The sequence below is a fragment of the Sus scrofa genome, chromosome 14, assembly GCF_000003025.6.
Source record: "Sus scrofa isolate TJ Tabasco breed Duroc chromosome 14, Sscrofa11.1, whole genome shotgun sequence".
NCBI lineage: Eukaryota > Metazoa > Chordata > Mammalia > Artiodactyla > Suidae > Sus > Sus scrofa.
In genome coordinates this window covers 133,835,390-133,856,774 of record NC_010456.5, presented here as the reverse complement: position 1 = coordinate 133,856,774, position 21,385 = coordinate 133,835,390, and the positions used below count along the sequence as shown (strand labels likewise).

At 48.2% G+C, this 21,385-nt stretch overlaps 1 protein-coding gene across 1 annotated transcript; it reads left to right on the top strand.

The window, feature by feature from the left end:
• On the top strand, positions 963-3,708 carry NKX1-2 (NK1 homeobox 2). The gene is made up of 2 exons (XM_001927112.3): positions 963-1,241; positions 2,834-3,708. Exons 1-2 carry the CDS (start codon positions 1,028-1,030, stop codon positions 3,580-3,582), a joined length of 963 nt encoding a protein of 320 aa, XP_001927147.1. The 5' UTR covers positions 963-1,027; the 3' UTR covers positions 3,583-3,708.

Here is a 21,385-nt window from a genome sequence, read left to right as displayed (position 1 = left end):
CCTGGCTCACCTGCCCTCACCAGGGCATCTCACCTGGCTCTGGGACCACAATCTGCCAAGGTTTCCAAAGCCGCGAGGCGTCTTTGCGAGGGGCTCGGACACCTCTGCAAACCCCTTGCTGCGCCCTGACCTGTCTAGGCTCCAGGGTGGAAGGGAAAGCCTCTGACAGGTAGAGGACTTTCTTCCGTTATTTTCTAGGGAGCAGGACGGACCGAAAAGAATATTGGTCCTGGACAGGAGACCTGGGTTCGAATCCAGACTGTCACCAACCAACAGTGACCCTGAGCAACATCACTTCTCACCTTTGAACCCTAATTTCCTTATCTCAAAACCGGGGTCTTGCCAGGCCACGCCCACTTCACGAGGAGGCTCAGAGGATCAAATGAGACCACGCAAGCCGAAGGGCTTTGTAAACTGTAAATTGTGAAAACACGAGGGCTTTTAAATCCGAGTGACCAGGTCTGAGGCCATTCCTGTGATTGACTGGCGAGGCAGGAGATGCGCAGAGCACGCCTTGAAGTGATCAGTGGTGGCCTCAACGGCATCCTCAATTCAAGGCGGGTGCGCTGGGGGAAGGGTGCGAATCCAAGCCCGACTCAGCGCGTGTGTTGGGGGGGATCTCCCGGATGAAAGCGTCCGGACTTCCCACCCTCGCGCACCCGGAGTACCCGCAGGTTGAGCAGAGGCGCGCCGAGCCTGCGACGTTGTCCCGGCGGGCGCGCGCATCGGATGCACCAAAGTGCCCCCCTGCCGAGGTTAGTGGTCCCAGCAAGGCTCAGGGACGTCTTCGGACTGCTGCGAGCGCGCCCTGCACCTGGCAAGGGCCTGGGCCCCGCAAGTGCCAATCTGCGCACAGCCCCCCGCTGCTCTCTCTCCGCCCCGCCTCCACGCCCCCCTCCCCATCTTCACTTGGCCGCCCCGACCCTTCTAGCCGCTGAGAGCTGCAGCTGAGCCACAGCCGAAGGCAAGCCCGAGCGCCGCGATCCCAGACCCCGCGCCGCCGGCCTCCGACCCGCAGGCGGCGGGTATGTTGGCATGGCAGGACGGCGGGGCCAAGGCGGCCCCCTCCCACCACAAGATCTCCTTCTCGGTTCTGGACATCCTGGACCCGCAGAAATTCACTCGTGCTGCGCTTCCGGCCGTGCGCCCTGCTCTTCGGGAAGCCAAGAAAAGTTTGGCAGAGGCCGAAGCAGGGAAGGACGCCACCCGGGGGGACCCAGCCCGGCAGCGAGAGACGCCTGGTAAGGATGCGAGGCGGCCCCAGCCCTGGAAAGCCCCCAGCCTAGATCACACGATGGGAAGGCGCAGGCCGGGGGGTGGGGGATGGAAAAAGCCGTGGACCGGGTGAGTAGTCCTTAGCACCAGGAGCGAAGTGTAGCACCTGTCTCTTAATTAAATTGAGGCAGAAAGAACCCCGGCATCCTGGGGCTAAGCGAGGAAGCACCCCAATTCTGATTTACTCGCAGTGGAAACGAATACTTACCTGGTGCCCACCTTATCCAGGCTTATTCATGTATTGGGCATTTAGGAGGCCCTCCACCTGCCAGGACCTGGGGCTGGAGACTGGGATAAAAGTCATGAAAAAGTCCAAAAGCTGCGAGGTAGACAGCATCGTTAATATCACCTCCATCTTCCGGAGGAGGCAGCTGAGGCTAAATCCTGTGTCCGGGGTCTTGGTAGGCAGTGAGGTCCGGTGTATGCACCCAGTGCCCACTTCCAAACATCTGGAGACAGCTGCAGAGACCCCGAGGCCCCACACGGTCACTCTCCCTGTACCCAGTCGTTGACTGTGCTGGGACCCGGCCAGATGGGGAGATGGGAGGCTTGAGGTCCTTTTCCCCCCTTTTTGGCTTAACTCCTAACTCTGAGGGACACCTGATGAGGGCTCCTGGAAAGTTGGTGTCTGAAAGGAAAGACAAAAGACAGCAGGACCCGAGCAGGGTGAGGCTTGGGCCGGTGTTTCCCTGGAAGGACGCCAAAGGTCGGGGCATAGGTCAGGGAGCGGCCTGAAGTCTCCAAGCCCCCTGCTCCCCCTCCCCAAGTTTAGCGGTGATTGTCTGGGGCTCTGGGCGCCTCTGGCGGCTGCGCTTGGGCCTGAGCGGTCGGCCTGGTAATTGTTCCGATCGCCCCTCGCAGGGGCTGCGCTCTCCTTTCCCCAGCCCCATGATCGATATTCTATTACTGGAGCCTGCATATCTCCTGCCCGCAGCTTGCAGGTACCGACTTCAAACCCCCTTTCCCTGTCTGATCCTAATATTGTTCGATTAAAACTTACCTTTAATAGATGACATCTATCGATCCAGCCCCGCACAAATCTGAAACTCTATTAACACGGCAGGAGAGAGAAGATGGGAAAGAGGGAATTTCACTTTAAACGGGAGGAGGGGGCGCTTAATAACTTCTTTTTTAATTGCTAGGAGTTCCAGACCAAAATAGGCTTCTAGGGACTGAGGAGACACAGCCCTAAATGGACTTGACATCTCGATGTCTTCATGTATAACCGTCCTATAAAGTTGCCCAATAAGGTCGTTATTTTTACCTAATGCGGGGTGTCATTCATTCATTCATTCAAAATACAGTTCTTGGATGCTGCTAAGTAGTAGATGAGTAAAGAGAAAAGAGACATTGCAACCCTAAACCCAACTCCTGGGAAGAACTTGCGACTCTGTGCTGTCTCGGGGGTGGGGGTGGAGTGGCGGGAAGCGCGATACCCGCGAGGGGTAGAGCTGGGGTCTGGGTGGGGAAGAGCACTGTATGCTCTGGAGGAGCAGGTCTGGGGACCTGGATGGGCCGGGTCGTTCTGGATTTTTGATCACCGTCCCTTCTCCCCTAGATGCTGCGGGCCGAGGCGCAGGAGCGGCGTCCCCCCTGGTGGGCTCTGAGGCGGAGGAGGCGGAGGAGGAGGAGGAGGAGGAAGATGCCGAGGATGGGGGGCAGCGGCAGCGGGAGCGGGCTGCGCGCCTGCAGGAGGGTCCGACGCGCTTCCCGGAGGCTCGGGCTGGGGCCTTGGCGGCCGCGGAGCGCAGTAGCGGAGGCCTCGCGGGCTCCCCCGGCTCGCCGGGCTCCCCGCGGCCCCGGCGCCGGCGCTCAGAGCCCAGCTGCTCCAAGCCGCGGCGCGCGCGCACCGCCTTCACTTACGAGCAGCTGGTGGCCTTGGAGAACAAGTTTCGGGCCACGCGCTACCTGTCTGTGTGCGAGCGCCTGAACCTCGCACTGTCGCTCAGTCTCACCGAGACGCAGGTCAAAATTTGGTTCCAGAACCGCAGGACCAAGTGGAAGAAGCAGAACCCCGGCGCCGAAGGCACGGCGCAGGCGGCAGGTGGCGCGCCCCAGCCAGTGACGCCCGGAGCTGCGGCCGGGGCGGGCGGCGGCGGCGGCGGCTCGGGGGGCAGCCCGGGTCCGTCCGGCCCCGGCGCGATGTCTTTCCAGACTTTCCCCTCCTACTCGGCGGCCAACATCCTCTTCCCGGCCGCCGCCTCCTTCCCGCTGACAGCTGCCGCCGCCGCCGCAGCCGCCGGGGGCTCCTTTGCGCCCTTTCTCGGGCCCTCCTACCTGAACCCTTTCTACGCCCCGCATCTATGAACGCAGAGCCCCTCGGTCCCCACTTCTCCGGACTCACGAGTAGTTGGCGTGGACTTGTGGTCCCCACCTCGCAGAGGGGTTCACAATGCGCAGGGACCGCCCCCTCCTGGTGCACGGGTGTCTCCGCGCCCCTTCCCTTCCAGCTGCCGGGAGGCGCCGCCAGAGGGCGGGGAGAGGCCGCCTGCTGACCCCCTGTGCGCGCCTTCCCCTCGCGCAGAACACCTGAATCCACGCGGTCCCCTAACGAGGGTGAAGGATCTGCCATCCTTAATAATATCCGGAGACAGAGTCTGTCCTTAAATCTTCCTGTTTCTGGACCTTGTTCTTCACTCTCATCCAGGCTTCATTCTGTTCAAGGGCTCTTTTGGGGGAGCGGGGCTAACGGGAGCGGCGGGGATGGAGGCAAGAGAGAACCAAGACCCGTCCTCCAGCTGCTCACATCTAGGATGGAAAAGATTTTGGCTCCTTCAGAGGGAGCAGCTTTCCCTTTTCATAGCTGATTGTTTCCCAGACACTGGACAGATTTGAAGAGAGCTGAGTCTATGAGCGCATACTGCCGCTGGGTAATGGACTATTTTTAAAATGCATAAAACACTGCATTTTTAGATCTTCATCTAAGAGGAGGACTTGAGCGCAACTCTTGCTCCAAACAGCCTCTCCACAGACTATTCCCGAGACACTGGGTACCTGGTTTTTCGGAGATCAGAAGTTCGTGCTGGGCAACGCAACAGCTTGATAGCTCGACTTGCCCGCTCACGTAGACGCAGTTCGGCACCACTGCAAGTTTTGAGAACAGCTTTGACAGACCACGGCAATGGCCCCAAAGGCACAAAAAGAACAAAGGGACCAATGGCTCAGCTAAAATCTTGAGGTCTGTGCACGAGAATGCCCATTTTGGTTTGCAGTATTTGATGCTGTAACACGTCAGTCTTGGCTCATGTCTCAAATCCTAGGCTCCCAATAGCCATCAGAGCAGGGGAAAGAGCTCTTCTGACACACTGCAGTCATGCATTGGACTTTTTTTTTTTTTTTTTTTTTTTAAAGCACCAACTCAGCATTTTTAGAGCTTCATCTAAGATTCTGACCTGAAAGATAATCTGTCCCACACAGACTCCCCATGATGGCATGATGAACAAGCCAAAGAGTTTTAGGGGCTGTAAAAGAACAAGCAAAAAGGTTTAGAGTGTAAAAAGGTACCCTGGAAGCAAAAGGTATATTCATAATGGATTCAGCTGCAGGAATTTAATATATGGAGGGTGCATTCTAACTGCTGCTTCTATTATCTCCCGTAGGAATTAGTTCTGTAAAATTCTCTTGCCAGCTTTGTTTGCAGTGCACTTCCTTTTTTTTTTTTTTCATGTAGTGTGATTTGTAGCCCATATCTCAGGAACCCGGACCTCCCCATCTAAGTCATGTTATATTTCATTCAGTGACCTGAGGCCCATGATGTCTATATGGATACCATATTCCTTGCTACTTCTTGGTAGTCTATGTCATTAATAATTAAATTTAATGACCAATGGCTTCTTAAAGGTATGAGCACACTGTTTGATATTCTGAACACCTGATGTTACTATAAACTTGAAGTTGTATTATCAGGAAATTTGAAACTATCCCACTCTTTCTTCCAAATTAAATGAAGATGTCACATTCATGTGACTCATAAGATTTGAAAATATGTATTATTTAATTATAACTTTTTTTTTTTTTTTGGTCTTTTTAGGGTTGCACCCACGGCACATGGAGGTTCCCAGGCTAGGGGTCAAATTGGAGCTGTAGCTGCTGGCCTACACCACAGCCACAGGAACGCCAGACCTGAGCCATGTCTGTGACCTAGACCACAGCTCACGGCAATGCCGGATCTTTAACCCACTGAGCAAGGCCAGGCATCAAACCTGCAACCTCATGGTTCCTATTGGATTTGTTTCCACTGAGCCATGACGGGAACTCCTATTTAATTGTAATTTATTAATTACATTCTTTTCTTTCTATTCAAGAAGTGTCCCCAAACAATGCATTTTAACTTTCTAAAAGACAGTCGAAGCCAGATGAGATTAAAAATGCAGTTACTGTACTAGAAAATATTATTTTATTCACTTTGCCTGTTGATAAGCACGTCCTCAGTAACAATTCTTAAGTTTCTCAAAAGCAACATTCCAGGTATTGTGAGTAGGCAGTTCAAGTGTACAGAGGCAAGATCTGGCACAAGGAAGCTGAATTCTGTAAGACACAGGGAAATATTCCATTCCTCTCAGGTACCAGAATCCCGGAAGACTCCAGTCGAAGAGAAGGCCCAGGGAGGGAAGTGGGAGCCTTACCTGTCTGTGGACCAGCATGGAATATTCTCATTCCTGACCTTTCTGTTTCTACAGATTTTAACAGAGTTATGCTTGAAGTGTGTGACTTTGGACTTCTGCTGCTTTAAAAGGCCCAGCGGCTTTCCAACCAAATTCTTAGACTCAGACTATTGAAGTGTTTGTCTAATAAATTTTGTTTGTAATAATTTCTGGTTTATTTCTTGTTCTTCGCAGCAAAGTTTTAAATAACTGTATAATCATCAGAGGTTTTATGTATATACATATACACACGTATATTCCCCACCCCCACCCTCCACAGCTAGCACTTACCAGTACAGGGTATTTCTACTCTAACACGTCTTTCTTAAGTTATCCTTTTTGGACCCTTGCTGGATACACACATAGTGTCTCCATTTACTGGCCATATGTGCAAACACACACGTAGAGCCATTTTCCTAGCAAAAGCAAAGCATCTTTTCAGAGTTTTAATTAGTGGCTGTAAATTGTATCAACATCAGATTTCTAGTACATTAACTACCTAACTTACAAGTTCTGAATACCCCATAAACAGCCTGGTAGATAACTTGGACCATCCACGGGTCATAAGTTTCTGATATTAAAAATGACCATTTTGGAGTTCCCATTGTGGCGCAGTGGAAACGAATCTGACCAGTAACCATGAGGTTGCGGGTTCAGTCCCTGGCCTTGCTCAGTGGGTTAAGGATCTGGCATTGCTGTGAGCTGAGGTGTAGGTCACAGAGATCCTGCGTCGCTGTGGCTGTGGCATAGGCCAGCATCTGCAGATCTGATTCAACCCCTAACCTGGGAACTTCCATATGCCATGGATGTGGCCCTAAAGGAAAACAAACAAACAAACAAACAAAATTTTAAAGTGAACTTATTGAATTTTCCCTGTGATGAAGCAGGTTAAGGATCAGCATTGTCACTGCAGTGGCTCCAGTCGCTGCTGTGTCTCCAGGTTGATCTCCGGCCCAGGAACTTCCATATGCTGCGTGTGCGACACAAAAATAAACAAAGTAAAAAAATAGAATAAAAAACATAAACTTATTTAGGAGTTCTTTGGTGGTTCAGCAGGTTAGGGATCCAGTGTTGTCACTGCTATGCTCTGGTTACTACTGTGGCCTGGGTTCCATCCCTAGCCTGGGAACTTCCACATGCCACAGGTGCAGCCAAAAAATGCATTCATGGAGTTCCCGTCGTGGCGCAGTGGTTAACGAATCCGACTAGGAACCATGAGGTTGCGGGTTCAGTCCCTGCCCTTGCTCAGTGGGTTAACGATCCGGCGTTGCCGTGAGCTGTGGTGTAGGTTGCAGACACGGCTCGGATCCTGCGTTGCTGTGGCTCTGGCATAGGCTGGTGGCTACAGCTCCGATTCAACCCCTAGCCTGGGAACCTCCATATGCTGCGGGAGCGGCCCAAGAAATAGCAACAACAACAACAACAACAACAAAATGCATTCATTAATAAAATGAACTTATTTACAAAACAGGAACAGACTCACAGATATAGAAAACAAACTTATAGTTACCAAAGGGGAAAGAGGGTGAGGGAGGTATAAATTAGGAGTTTGGAATTAGCAGACACAAATTACTATACAGAAAATGGATAAACTACAAAGTCCTACCACACAGCACAAGGAACTATGCTCACCATCCTGTAATAGGAGCTCTTGCTGTAGCAAAACAGGATTGGCAGCTTCTCTGCTGCACCAGGACACACGTTCCATCTTCAGCTGCGCACAGTGGGTTAAAGGATCTGGTGTTGCCCCAGCTGCAGCTGAGGTCATAACTGCGCCTCAGATCTGACCCCTGGCCTGGGAACTCCGATGGGCAGCCAGAGGAAAAAAAAAAAAATCCTGTGATAAACCACTGTCATGGAAAAGAGTATGAAAAAGAATATCCAGGAGCTCCCGTTGTGGCTCACCGGGAACGAATCCGATTTGTATCCATGAGGACGCAGGTTCAATCCCTGGCCTCAATCATGGCCTCTCTCAGTGGGTTAAGGATCCAGTGTTGGCGTGGGCTACAGTGTAGGTCACAGACAGGTTAGGATCTGGCGTGGCTGTGGCTGTGGTGTAGGCCAGCAGCTGCAACTCAGATTCGTCTCCTAGCCTAGCCTGGGAACTTCTTCTGTGTGCCGCAGGTGCAGCCATTGGAAAAAAAAAAAAAAAAAAAAAGAAGAAGAAGAATATCTGTATACCTATATATTTTTGACTCACTTCACGGTACACCTGAAGCTAACACAATTATATTTTTTTAAAAAAATAAAGGACCATTTAAGATTCCCACTTGAAACCTTGCAGCCAGGGAACCTTATTTAAAGGAGTGATTAGAGAGCATTTCTTCCATGGAGAAAGCCCCATCCATCTTATGCGCACAGATCAACCTAGTGTGTTTGTCTTTTTAGAGATGACTCTTAAAAATCTATTTAACTAGCTTTTAAAATTATGAGTAGGAGCTCCCATCATGGCTCAATGGTGAACGAATCCAACTAGGAACCATGAGGTTGCAGGTTCAATCCCTGGCCTTTGCTCAGTGGGTTAAGGATCCGGCATTGCCATGAGCTGTGGTGTAGGTCACAGACGTGGCTCGGATTTGGCATTGCTGTGGCGCTGGCGTAGGCCAGCAGCTACAGCTCCAATTAGACTCCTAGCCTGGGAACCTCCATATGCTGCCGATGTGGCCCTAGAAAAGACCAAAAAAAAAAAAAAAAAAAAAAAAAAAATGAGTAGGCTAACACAGAAATTATTTAATGTGTAATAAATACACTTAAAAACATAATCCCATCTTATGGTCAATGAAGGGAAGCATCGCAGAGTCTAAAGGGAAGGAGCTTCCTGGTCGTGCAGCAGGTTAAGGACTTGACTGTTGTCACTGCTGTGGCTTGAGTTGGATCCCTGGCCTGGGAATTTCTGCATGTTGCTGGCATTGCCAGGGGCCGCTCCTGCGGCATATGGAGGTTCCCTGGCTAGGGGTCTAATCGGAGCTGTAGCCACCGGCCTACACCACAGCCGCAGCAACGCAGGATCTGAGCCGCATCTGTGACCTACACCACAGGTCATGGCAACGCTGGATCCTTAACCCACTGAGCAAGGCCAGAGATGGAACCTGAAACCTCCTGGTTCCTAATCGGATTTGTTAACCACTGAGCCAGGACAGGAACTCCGAGTTTCAGCTTTCATTTCCTGATGGGTAATAATGCTGACTCCTTCTCCATGTGCCTGTTGGTGATTGGGTCCCTATTTTGACGAAGGGCCGAATCCGATCTTCTGCCCTGATTAACCCTCTCATTTACTGTTAAAATAAACTGAGTCTTAGAAAGAAGGTGACTTACCCAAGATCACCCATGTTACTTAAGAAACTGTGACTCGGGCCTTTTCAGGGCCACACCTGCGGCACAGGAAGTGCCCGGGCAGGGGGCGAATTGGAGCTGCAGCTGCTGGGCCGACGCCACAGCCGCAGCAATGCAGAAGCAAAGACCTTGTCCAAGGTCCCACAGCCGGTACGAGAAGATAAATCCTGGGTAACTTGAATTGTACGAGGGGCTGTCAATCCTATAGAATAGTTGGTTAAAATATATTTATATATATTTTTAGATGATCTGAGAGCTGCTTGGCATTTCGTAGTTATGGGTCAAGTGTGAGTCTTGAAAAGGTGTCCATTGTTCCTCCCTCCCTCCCTTTCCTCCTTCCTTCCTGCCACACTGGCAGCACCTACTCTGTGCCAACTGTTCCGGATGATGGGAATTTATTAAGGCCAATGAGGTCCCAGGCACGGGCCAGTTACCGTCTGCGTTCTCCCTTCCTTTCTCACGGCTATGGTGGTTTGTGGATTCCTGGGGACAAGGCCCCTTTACCTCCTCTCATCACCACTTACTGGCTCTGCCCCCTGCGGTTATTTTCCTAAATGTTCTAAGCTTCTGCAAGGCGCATAGTATCCCTTCAGTACGTGTTAAGTCCCCTCCTGCCAGTTTATAAAAGGGTGTATTTAACCTTGGGCCTTGGAGCCCGGCCCCAAAGTGGGAACTGCATTTTATATTAACCACTCTCCGAGTTCCCGTTATAGCTCAGTGGTAATGAATCTGACTAGTACCCATGAGGACTTGGGTTCCATCCCAGGCCTCGCCCAGTGAGTGAAGGATATGGCGTTGCCATGAGCTGTGGTGTAGGTCTCAGACATGGCTTGGATCCTATATTGTTGTGGCTGTGAAGTAGGCTGGCAGCTGCAGCTCTGATTCTACCTCTAGCCTGGAAACTTCCATATGCTGAGGGTAGGGCACTAAAAAGACAAAAAAAAAAAAAAAGGAAAGAAAGAAAAGAAAGAAGAAAAAAGAAAGAATGAAAGTTTTAAAAAATTAAATAAATCTCTCTTTCAGGAGCAGCCTTCTCTGCAGGATTTCCCCTGGCAAGAACACTGCATGCAGGAAACAGCAGTCCACACGCAGGAGCTGAGTAGGCAGTCTTGTCAAATTTCTTATTTAAAACAAATCCATTCCCGGGAGTTCCTGCTGTGGCTCAGCGTGTTAAGAACCTGACCAGTACCCATGAGGATGCAGATTATCAGTGGCCCTGCTCAGTGGGTGAGGATTCAGCATTGCCACAGGCTTAGGTGTAGGTCGCAGAGGCAGCTCAGATCCCGAGTGGCTGTGGCTATGGGTGTGGGCTGGCAGTTACAGCTCCAACTCGACCCCTAGCCTGGGAATTTCCATAGGTTGCAAGTGTGGCGCTAAAAAAAAGACCCCACCCCAAAAAATTCCAGTAGATGGGAAGGAGTAGCTCATTGTGGTTTTGATCTGTATTTTTTCCCTAATAATTGATGATATCGAGCATTTTTCATAGGCTTGCTGCCGTTCGTTTGTTGTTTTTGTTTTTTTGTTTTTGGCTTAGCCCAAGTCCTGTGGATATTCCCAGGCCAGAGATCAAACCTAAACCAAGGGAGTTCCCATGGTGGCTCAGCAGAAACAAATCTGACTAGCATCCCTGAGGACGCAGCTTTGGTCTCTGGCCTCGCTCAGTGGGTTAAGGATCCAGTGTTGCCATGAGCTGGGGTGTAGGTTGCAGATGTGGCTTGGATCCCGCATTGCTGTGGCTGTGGCATAGGCTAGTGGCTACAGCTCCGACTGGACCACTAGCCTGGGAACTTCCATATTCCACAGGGGCAGCCCTAAAAAGACACACACACACACCCCCCCCAAAACTTGAGCCAAGCCGCTGCGGTGACAACACTGGATCCCTAACCTGCTGTGCCACAGGAGAACTTCTGCATGCTGCCATTTGCATATCTTCTTCGGAGAAATATCCATCCAAATCCCTTGTTCTGTTTAAATAATCCCTTATTTTTTGTTAAGTTTTCAGAATTCTTTATGTATTAAAATCACTTATATCTTTACCCGATATTGTTACTGCAGCAGCGTGAGTTGCTGCTGTGACCTGGGTTTGATCCCTGGCATGGGAATTCCCATTTGCCCCGGGAATGACCAAAAACAAACAAACAAAACAAAACAAGGAAAACACACTTGTATCCTTCCCCCCTATTTCTTTTGTACATTATAGTAAACACATGGTCCAGAGACTCCCTCCTCCCTTCCTTTGCACAAAAACATTTTGGGGGGTTCCCGTTGTGGCTCAGCAGTTAACAAACCCTACTAGAATGCATGAGGATGTGGGTTTGATCCCTGGCCTTGCTCAGTGGGTTAAGGATCTGGCATTGCCGTGAGCTTTGGTGTAGATCACAGATGTGGCTCAGATCCCGAATTGCTGTGGCTGTGGTGTAGGCCAGCAGCTGTAGCTCCAGTTCAGCCCCTCGCCAGGGAACCTCCACATGCCACAGGTGCGGCCTAAAAAGACAAAAACAAACAAACAAGCACACTTATTAGGTACCAGCTCTGTGCCAGGCACCACCTTAAACTCTGAGACTGCAATAGAAAGATGATAACTGGGCATGGAAGAGGGGACCGGTGAGTGAATGTCACAGGCATGAGCACAGCACAACAGAATGTAGAAAATGCCATGGCCGGCTTTTTTTTTTTTTTTTTTTTCAGGGTGGCACCTGGGGCATATGGAAATTTCCAGACTACGGGTGGAATTGGAGCTACAGCTGCTGGCCTATGCCACCACCACAGCAATGCCAGATCCGAGCCACATCTGTGACCTCCAGTGAAGCTTGCGGCAATGCCAGATCCTTAACCCACTGAGCGAGACCAGGAATCGAACCCACATCCTCATGAATACTAGTCAGAGTCTTAACCTGAGCCACAGTGGGAGCTCCCCACCATGGCCGTCTTGTCAAGCTATTTCCGTACAGAGAAACACTCTTCCTGGCACTGATGTTGTTGGAATTCAGACTGGAAACAAATATGCTACTAATTTCACCTTGGCCGTGCTGGTGCTGTACAGACCTGGTTTGTGTTTTAGGAAAGTCTTGCAGGCATTTGTCACTGCCACAGGAGAACTGGCAGAACATTGACTAACAAAGACGCTAATGGCATTACCAAGGTAAGTTCAAAGGACTAGATTTATATGTTTTCCTGAGATGAGGCATAACTGCGTTTTCCCCTTATAAAGTTGGTAGCTTCCATCATGGCTTTTCTAAAATAAGATGAGGTCGGAGTTCCCGTCACGTCTCAGTGGTTAATAAACCCGACCAGGATGCATGAAAATGAAGGTTCCATCCCTGGCCTCACTCAGTGGGTTACGGATCCGGCATTGCTGTGAGCTGTGGTGTAGGTTGCAGACGTGGCTCGAATCCCATGTTGCTGTGGCTGTGGTGTAGGCTGGCAGCTGTAGCTGCAATTTCGACCCCTAGCCTGGGAACGTCCACATGCAGCAGTGCTGCCCTAAAAAGCACATAAAAAAAAAAGAATATCAGATGAAGTAGAACGACCTCCAGTGGTTTAGAGAAATCCATACTTTCCTGGCAGCACGATTCCACATTTTTTTTTCTTTTTTGTCTTTTTAGGGCCGCACCTGGCATACGGAGGTTCCCAGGCTAGGGGTCCAATTGGAGCTGTAGCCGTCAGCCTATGCCACAGCCACAGCAACACCAGATCCAAGCCACATCTGCAACCTACACCACAGCTCACGGCAATGCCGGATCCTTAACCCACTGAGCAAGGCCAGGGATTGAACCTGCAACCTCATGGCTCCTACTCAGATTCGTTAACCATTGAGCCACGGCAGGAACTCCTCCACATGTTTATAGAGTATGAACAGATGTAATTTGATCTGTCAGCTAGAAGGCAAAAAAACTATTTGAGTGACAACTACATGATAGGACATTTTGAGAATCTCTTTATCTTTGGAAGCATAAATATTTAGCCACTGCACCTGCAGAAGTGTCTGGTATCTTGATTGCAGGTACTTACTTCCAAGGCTTTATCAGAGCTCACATAATTCCTCTTTGCTGGCTTGCTCCGTGTCAGGCAGTGTCCCTGGGGGTGCAATGGTGCAAGACACTGGGCCCCTGCCTACCCCCCACCCCCCCACCCCTCCGCCTCCGGCCCTTCCACACAATCAATGCAATTGCCCTTCTTCAAATTTTTTTTTTTTTCTTTATTGGCTGTCCCTTGGCATATGGAGTTCCTGGGCCAGGGATCAGATTCAAGCTGCAGTTACGACCTAGGGCGCACCTGCAGCAATGCCAGATCCTTAACCCACTGTACCAGGCTGGAGATCAAACGTGCGTCCCAGTGTTCCTGGGAGACCACTGATCCCATTGCAGGAACTCCAGTCCCTTAGTTTTTTGTCTTTTGGGGTTTTGTTTGCTTTTTTGTGTTAGGGTTGCACCGGTGCATGTGGCATGTGTAAGTTCCCAGGCCAGGGGTTGAATTAGAGCTGTAGCTGCTGGCTTATGCCACAGCCACAGTAATGCCAGATCCGACCATCATCTGTGACCTACACCACAGCTCACGGCAATGCCAGAAACTTAACCCAATGAGTGTCCAGGGATTGAACCTACATCCTCATGGATACTAGTCACGGCACTCCCATCCAATCCCTTAATTTTGATCTCAAATCTTTTCTTTTTTTCTTTTTAGTTTTGTTTGTTTGTTTTTTGCTTTTTAGGGCCTCATCCTTGGCCTATGGAGGTTCCCAGGCTGGAGGTCAAATCAGAGCTACAGCTGCCGACCTAAGCCAGAGCCAGAACAATGCAGATCTGAGCTGCATCTTCGACCTACACTATTGCTCAGAGCAGAGCCAGATCCTTAAGCCCGAGCAAGGCCTGGGATCGAACCCTCAACCTCATGTTTCCTAGATGGATTCATTTCCGTTGCGCCACAACGGGAACTCCAATCTCAAATCTTTCAGAATAAAAATTAGTGAGCCTGCACTCCCAGTATATATACAACTGTTTAGGTTGTATGTATATCCGCCCATGCTAACAGATTCTTTACTTTGCAAAACAAAAGGACTTAAGAGGGGAGTTCCCGTCGTGGCTCAGTGGAAATGATTCTGACTAGTATCCATGAGGACACAGGTTTGATCCTTGGCCTTGCTCAGTGGGTTAAGGATCCAAGGCGTTGCCGTGAGCTGTGGTGTGGGTTGCAGATGTGACTTGGATCTGGTGCTGCTGTGGCTGTTGCCAGCAGCCACAGCTCTGATTGGACCCCTAGCCTGGGAACCTCCATATGACCTGGGTACAGCCCTAAAAAGACACACACACACACAAAATTTAAAAGAATAAGATAACATGTGTTTAAAAGGATAAGATAATTAAACAGACTCTTTGCATTTCCTTCCTATGCAATCCTACTGAGGCAGAATAATCTCAGGGAGTCAGTGAAGGAGCCTGGGCTTCCAGGCCTTCTCTGATTTGGCCATTGATCAACATTTGTGCCTTAAGGGCTCCAGGGAGTCACTTCTCCACAGGCCTTGTTTACTCTAGGGAGTGTACATTAATCCCTAATCCCCTGTGACTCAGTTGACGGGAAGAAAAGGACAAAGACACCCTGAGACTTACAGGACCTTTCCACCACTCGGACCCCTATTGGACAAGGACTGATGTGGCTAATTGAGCAAGGCCAGTGGGAGAAAACCACATCTTTCTGGACCCCACATTGGAACCCCCCCCATGTGTAAGGGATTAAAAACCCCTATTGGACAATAGAGAGTGGGGGGGGGCTCTTCTCCCCCATCCCAGCAGCCCTGGGAACTACTTGCTTTCCTTTAATAAAGCCTTTGCTTGCTTGCTGCCCGTGTGTTGGCGGAGTTCATCCTTCGACTGTGTGAACAAGAACCCGGATTCCGGCAACATCTTTCCGGCATCGCTCCTTCATGTTATACCTCCTTCCCACTTTTTGGAGACTGGTGTCCTGGCAGGCAGGGCAAAATTTGAATCTGGACTTGCTTTTTCGCTGGGTGGCCAGATCCTTTTGTGAAAAGATAAGGCCTCACCATAGCACCCAGCTTCTTCTACCTGTTGAATTGTATCATTTTCTACTTGTTTCATCTGGGGGAACCGCCCGCCATCCCTGGCAACTCTGCCGTTTGTTTTATGGCTCTTACATCTCACACCAGACTTTGTCTGTATTCCACCAACGGCTGCAAGCAGATAGGGTAGGAAGTCCCCAGAGGAAAAGAACCAGATAGAGTTTTTTGACATAAGAGGAGCCATTTGGACCTAAGCCACTTTGTCATCTAAGCCTGGCCGGCAATGCTTGTCCTTGAACAGGTCTTAGTAGCTAGTGATCTTTTTTTGTTTGTTTGTTTTTGTTTTTGTCTTTTCTAGGGCTGCTCCTGCGGCATATGGAGGTTCCCAGGCTAGGGGTCCAATCGAAGCTGTAGCCACCAGCCTATGCCAGAGCCACAGCAGCTCGGATCCCGAGCTGCGTCTGGAACCTACACCACAGCTCACGGCAACGCCGGATCCTTAACCCACTGAGCAAGGCCAGGAATCGAACCTGCAACCTCATGGTTCCTAGTCGGATTCGTTAACCACTGTGCCACATGGGAACTCCAGTAGTTAGTGATCTTAAGAGAACAAAGGAATGCAGAAACAGAAGAAAAGCAGTCAAGAAACAAAAGTTCAGCAGTAACACAGAGGAGTCCTAGTTCTTCCTCAAGGGACATGCAGACCAGTCGGACAAGGGTATTTGAGTTGTTCTTTGGGAACTAAGGCCCCCACCCGCATGGAGGTTAACTACGTGTGGAGACCCCAGACTGATCCGGAAGCTAAGGAATGCGGGTGTTGACCTCTTCAATCGCTCATGATTTCAATAAAGTTTGGGCTCTGTTAACCTTTGCCCCAATTCTCTGCTGAATTCTCCTCCACTCAAGCCCCTTCATGAATATGCAGTATCCTTAGCTTAAAACTTCCCAAGTTTTGCTGCTCAGGGAGACACTGCTTTGGGAAAGATACCTGGTGTTCTTTACTTGTTGCAAGTAATAAAATCTTCCTTCTCCTGATCTTTGGTTTGGGTTGGTCTTTTGGCTCCCAAGAGACAAACCCAGTTTTTGCTTTTTTTTGCCTGTGCCCTAGCAGCACGCAGATTCTCCCCGGGGCCAGGGATCAAAAGGGAGCTACAGCACCAACCTGAGCCACCGCAGTGAAAATGCTGGATCCTTAACTTGCCAGGCCATCAGGGAACTCTGGGGTGGTCTTTTCAAGTTTTTCAGAAGTTTGGATGACAAACTTAACTGAATTTAAACTGATTTGAAAGGAAGTCTCATCTTAACGAAGCAGCCGTTTGTGATTTTGCATAGTCGCGGAAATCATTTTTAACTTTCCAGTCATCACAGACAGATAAAATCGGTAAAAAATCAACTACTACAGTTCCTCTTGTGCCTCATCAATAACGAATCCCACTAGCATCCATGAGGACGTTTGGTTCGATCCCTGGCCTCGCCCCGTGAGTTAAAGGATCCGGTGTTGCTGTGACTATGGTGCAGGCTGGCAGCTGTAGCTCCGATTTGATCCCTAGCATGGGAACTTCCATCTGCTGTGTGTGCAGCCCTGAATCATAATAATGATAATAATAATAATAAAATACAATAAAAATCAACTACTTAGAAAAATGATCAGGTACTTGGATGTCACAGCAAAGGAAAATTGCTCCAAGTTTTCTCACTCCTCTCAATTTCTGCACCATCTCATTGCAGAGAGCAGCCAGCACCAGTTCACGGGTAAGGGTTGAACAGCCTGCTCTGCACTCCTCCGAGCCCTGGATTTAGAAGTCTCAGCCTTGAAATTGGAAATGTAGGCCAGTTCTTTGACCCAGCAATTCCACTCCTAGGACTTTATCCCACAGATATACCTTCACGAAATGTCAGAGATGAGGTTATCTCTTTCGACAGTGTTTTCAAAAGCAAAAGACTGGAACTAACCCACGTGAGCAGCAATATAGGGCTATTAATGCAGCTATAAACAAAAGAATGAGGGTGAGCTTACTGCATTGACACAGAGAGAACTCGAGGGTATAGGAGGCAAGGTACAAAGAGCACATAAAACCTGCTGTCTCAGGTTTATAGAGGAGAGAAAATAAAGACATGTATATATGTAGACTTTTTTTCCATGAAGGGTCACTGGGCAGATAAACAAGAGGCTAATCTAAAGGGCTGCCCTCGGTGGGGACCAGGGCTAATGGGGTTGGGGCCAGAGGAAGACTTCCCAGAGCGTGCTTTTTCATTTGCTTTGATTTGTAAATGGGGTAAAGGTATCAACTATTTACAAAACAAGAAGAAGGTGCTTGGGGGAGAAAACCTCAGAGAGGAAAGTAGTTCTACAGCGACTTCCTGTAATTTGAAGGCTTCCAAAGTTCTGGATTCTTAACCTGTTGCACCACCAGAAAAATCCAGGATTGACTTCCGGATTGTCTGATTCCAAAGGCTGCATCTTAGCCGCTACGAGGCGTGCACGCTAGGTCTTCTGGCACATGTTCTTTTTATTATTATTATTATTATATGCTTTTTAGGGCCCCACATCTGGCCACAGCAACTTGGGATCCAAGCTGCGTCTTCGACCTACACCACAGCTCATGACAACGCTGGATCCTTAACCAACTGAGCGAGGCCAGGGATTGAACCTGCGTCCTCATGGATCCTAATCAGATTCGTTTCCGATGAGCCATAGGATTCTTTTTTTTTTTTTTTTTTTTTTTTTTTTTTTTTTTGCTGTTTGTCTCATGAGTTTTTAAATTTTTTTAAACATTTGTAAAAATACTTTTTAAGTTTCTATGGTATTTCAATATGATGTTATGACAAGGAGATATCACAATCAAGAATACTTAGGAGTTCCCCTCGTGGCGCAGTGGTTAACGAATCCGACTAGGAACCATGAGGTTGCGGGTTCGGTCCCTGCCCTTGCTCAGTGGGTTAACCATCCGGCGTTGCCGTGAGCTGTGGTGTAGGTTGCAGACGCGGCTCGGGGAGCGGCCCTAGAAAAGACAAAAAAAAAAAAAAGAATACTTGCAGTACATTAAATGAAACCTTATATATTTTTAAACTCCTATCAGTGTCCTAAATGTTATAGGATCCCTGGCTTGTTGGTTTGTGAAGGCTATGATAACCAAGGCATATCATGGTATTTTTTTTTTTTTTTTTTGTCTTTTTGTCTTTTGTTGTTGTTGTTGTTGTTGTTACTATTTCTTGGGCCGCTCCCGCGGCATAAGGAGGTTCCCAGGCTAGGGGTCCAATCGGAGCTGTAGCCACCAGCCTACGCCAGAGCCACAGCAACACGGGATCCGAGCCGTGTCTGCAACCTACACCACAGCTCACGGCAACGCCGGATCCCTAACCCACTGAGCAAGGCCAGGGACCTAACCCGCAACCTCATGGCTCCCAGTCGGATTCGTTAACCACTGCGCCACGACGGGAACTCCATATCATGGTATTTTAAACCGAAATTTAAACCGAAATTAAACAAGAAATCTGTTTTTCACCAAAATCCCTGCCTGTTATTAAACTGGGCCATTCATATTCATTTGAGAGTCAACACAAACTTCAAATTATTAGGTTCTTTCATGACGGAGTACTGTCCCGAGCATACAACACTGAAGAGAGATATCATTTGCTTTGTGCTCTTTTTCACGAGTGTCTGCTTCAGAGATCAGCAAAGATCTACACAGATAGCAAACACATGTTAATATGTATAATTTCCAGGTATCACTCTAGAGTCTGGGGTCACAAAAATGAGTAAGACACAATCCTTACTCAAGTTGCTTATAATCTAGTAGAGGAAACATACTGTGATAATGCAAAGATAAAGGCAGTGTCCTGTCTTATTACAGTATCCGTTTGCCAGGTGTAATACAAGATTGGTTCTTGGCTAGGCCATCTTACTTATATCAAGTATAACTATAACAGTGTTCAATAGTACATTTTAAATAAAACATTTGTATTTTGTGTTATTTTGTTTAATCTAAAAACTTATTTAAGGAGTTCCCATCGTGGCTCAGCGGTAACAAACCCTATTAGAATCCTTGAGGATGCAGGTTCAATCCCTGGCCCCACTCAGGGGGTTAGGGATCCGGCATTGCCGTGAGCTGTGGTATAGGTCACAGATACAGCTTGGATCCCGTGTTTTTGTGGCTGTGGCATAGGCTGGCAGCTATAGCTCCGATTCAACCCCTAGCCTGGGAACTTTGGTATGCCATGGGATTCTTAACCCACTGAGCCACAACTTGAACTCTTGGCATGTTCTAATAATACCTTTATTAGAGTGTTGATTATAGTAAAACTCACATCCCTGAAGTCAGGAGCTGCAATTTATTCAATTTCTAGATTCTCTCTTGAGATTCTTTCACTGAGTTTTATGAATTAGCAGGAATAAAGGTTTTACTCTAGGAGTTCCCTGGTGGCCTATCAGTTAAGGATTCAGTGTTTTCACTGCTGCGGCTTGGGTTTGATCTCTGGCCCGGGAATTTCCACCTGCTGTGCCTTTGGCCAAAAATAAGGGGAAAAAAAGAAAAAGAAAAAAGACAGGAGGGGAAAAAAAAAAAGGAATTTCCTGGTGGCTCAGTGGATTAAGAATCCAGCATTGACACAGCTGTGGCTCTAATCCCAGCGGTGTTGTGTGTTTTATCCCTGGCCCAGGAATTTCTTTATGCCACGGGCTCAGCCAAATAAATAAATAAATAAATAAATACATAAATAAAATGGGGAGCCCAATATAGTGAAGATCTTTTGATGCTTTAATCTATCTTTAAATGAATACAAATACCAGAAAATCAAAGTTATTTTTTAGTCAATGGAGTAATTCAAACTTGAGGTGTCAGAGCAGAATATAATTTCTCATCCTTAATTTAATTTAAAGGCTTAATTCATCTTGATCACTAAAATCATTTTGGAGGAGAATTCAGGTCAAAAGAAAAGAGAGGCTCATATACTATGATTATGGATGTGACAGCCACAAATACAGAGCATACTGGTGACTCAAAAACCAGACTGGCATTGCTATCTGTGACTTGGCTTTCCAACACGGTGAAAAACCTTAGAACAAACATTGCGTCTTCAGCAAAGGTGAAATGATTTTATAATATATTTCCTTAATAACATTTAACTTTGAAATTAAAAAAACATTGTTAGGAGAAATATTTGAATTATTTTCAAACAGTAAATCAGGTTTTCTGGGGGAGGGTTGTTTGTTTTTCTATAGCGCAACTAGTCTCAAAAGAAAAGTAATAAAAATTATCAAGTCTCACATTCAGTTGGCCTCCACGGAATCAATAAAAAAAAAATCGTTGCAAAATACACTGAACTTTTAGTATCTGACTAGATAAGGCTGTAAATATTTAACCAGTACTTGCGATGTCTGTTATTTTATTTTTTAATTAATGAGCAATGTACATATTTCCCAAATAAATGCTGCTGCTAATATACTACTCAAATTTTTGTCAAAAAATTTTCCTTTAACTTTCTTTTACTCTTAGTTGAAATTCTTACTAACATTTTTTTTTTTTTTTGTCTTTTTGCTATTTCTTGGGCCGCTCCTGCGGCATATGGAGGTTCCCATGATAAGGGTCGAATCGGAGCTATAGCTGCCGGCCTACGCCAGAGCCACAGCAACGTGGGATCCGAGCTACACCACAGCTCATGGCAACGCCGGATGGTTAACCCACTGAGCAAGGGCAGGGACCGAACCCGCAACCTCATGGTTCCTAGTCGGATTCGTTAACCACTGCGCCACGACGGGAACTCCCGAAATTCTTACTTCTGATTAAGTATCTCGAACACAGAACGCGATACGGTGGAGCCCCTGGCTTCCTGGCTGCGCCATCACCTCTTTTGTAGCACTGGCTGGGGCCCCTTTACCTTGGATTTCTCTGTCCTCAAAAGTGCTAGATTAGGTCTTTCAGGCTCTGCAGCTCTAAAATCGAATCTACCTCTTCATCCGTTCAAAATAACATTATGTTTCAATCTTGAGAATTAGCTAAATGTACAGCTCCACGAATTGAGCCTCTTTTTAAATATTCGCTATGGAGCTGATGTAAACAGCCCTTTACCGAGTTGCCCTGGTTCATCTCCATCCTTCTTCGGGCATTTTCCGTTCTCT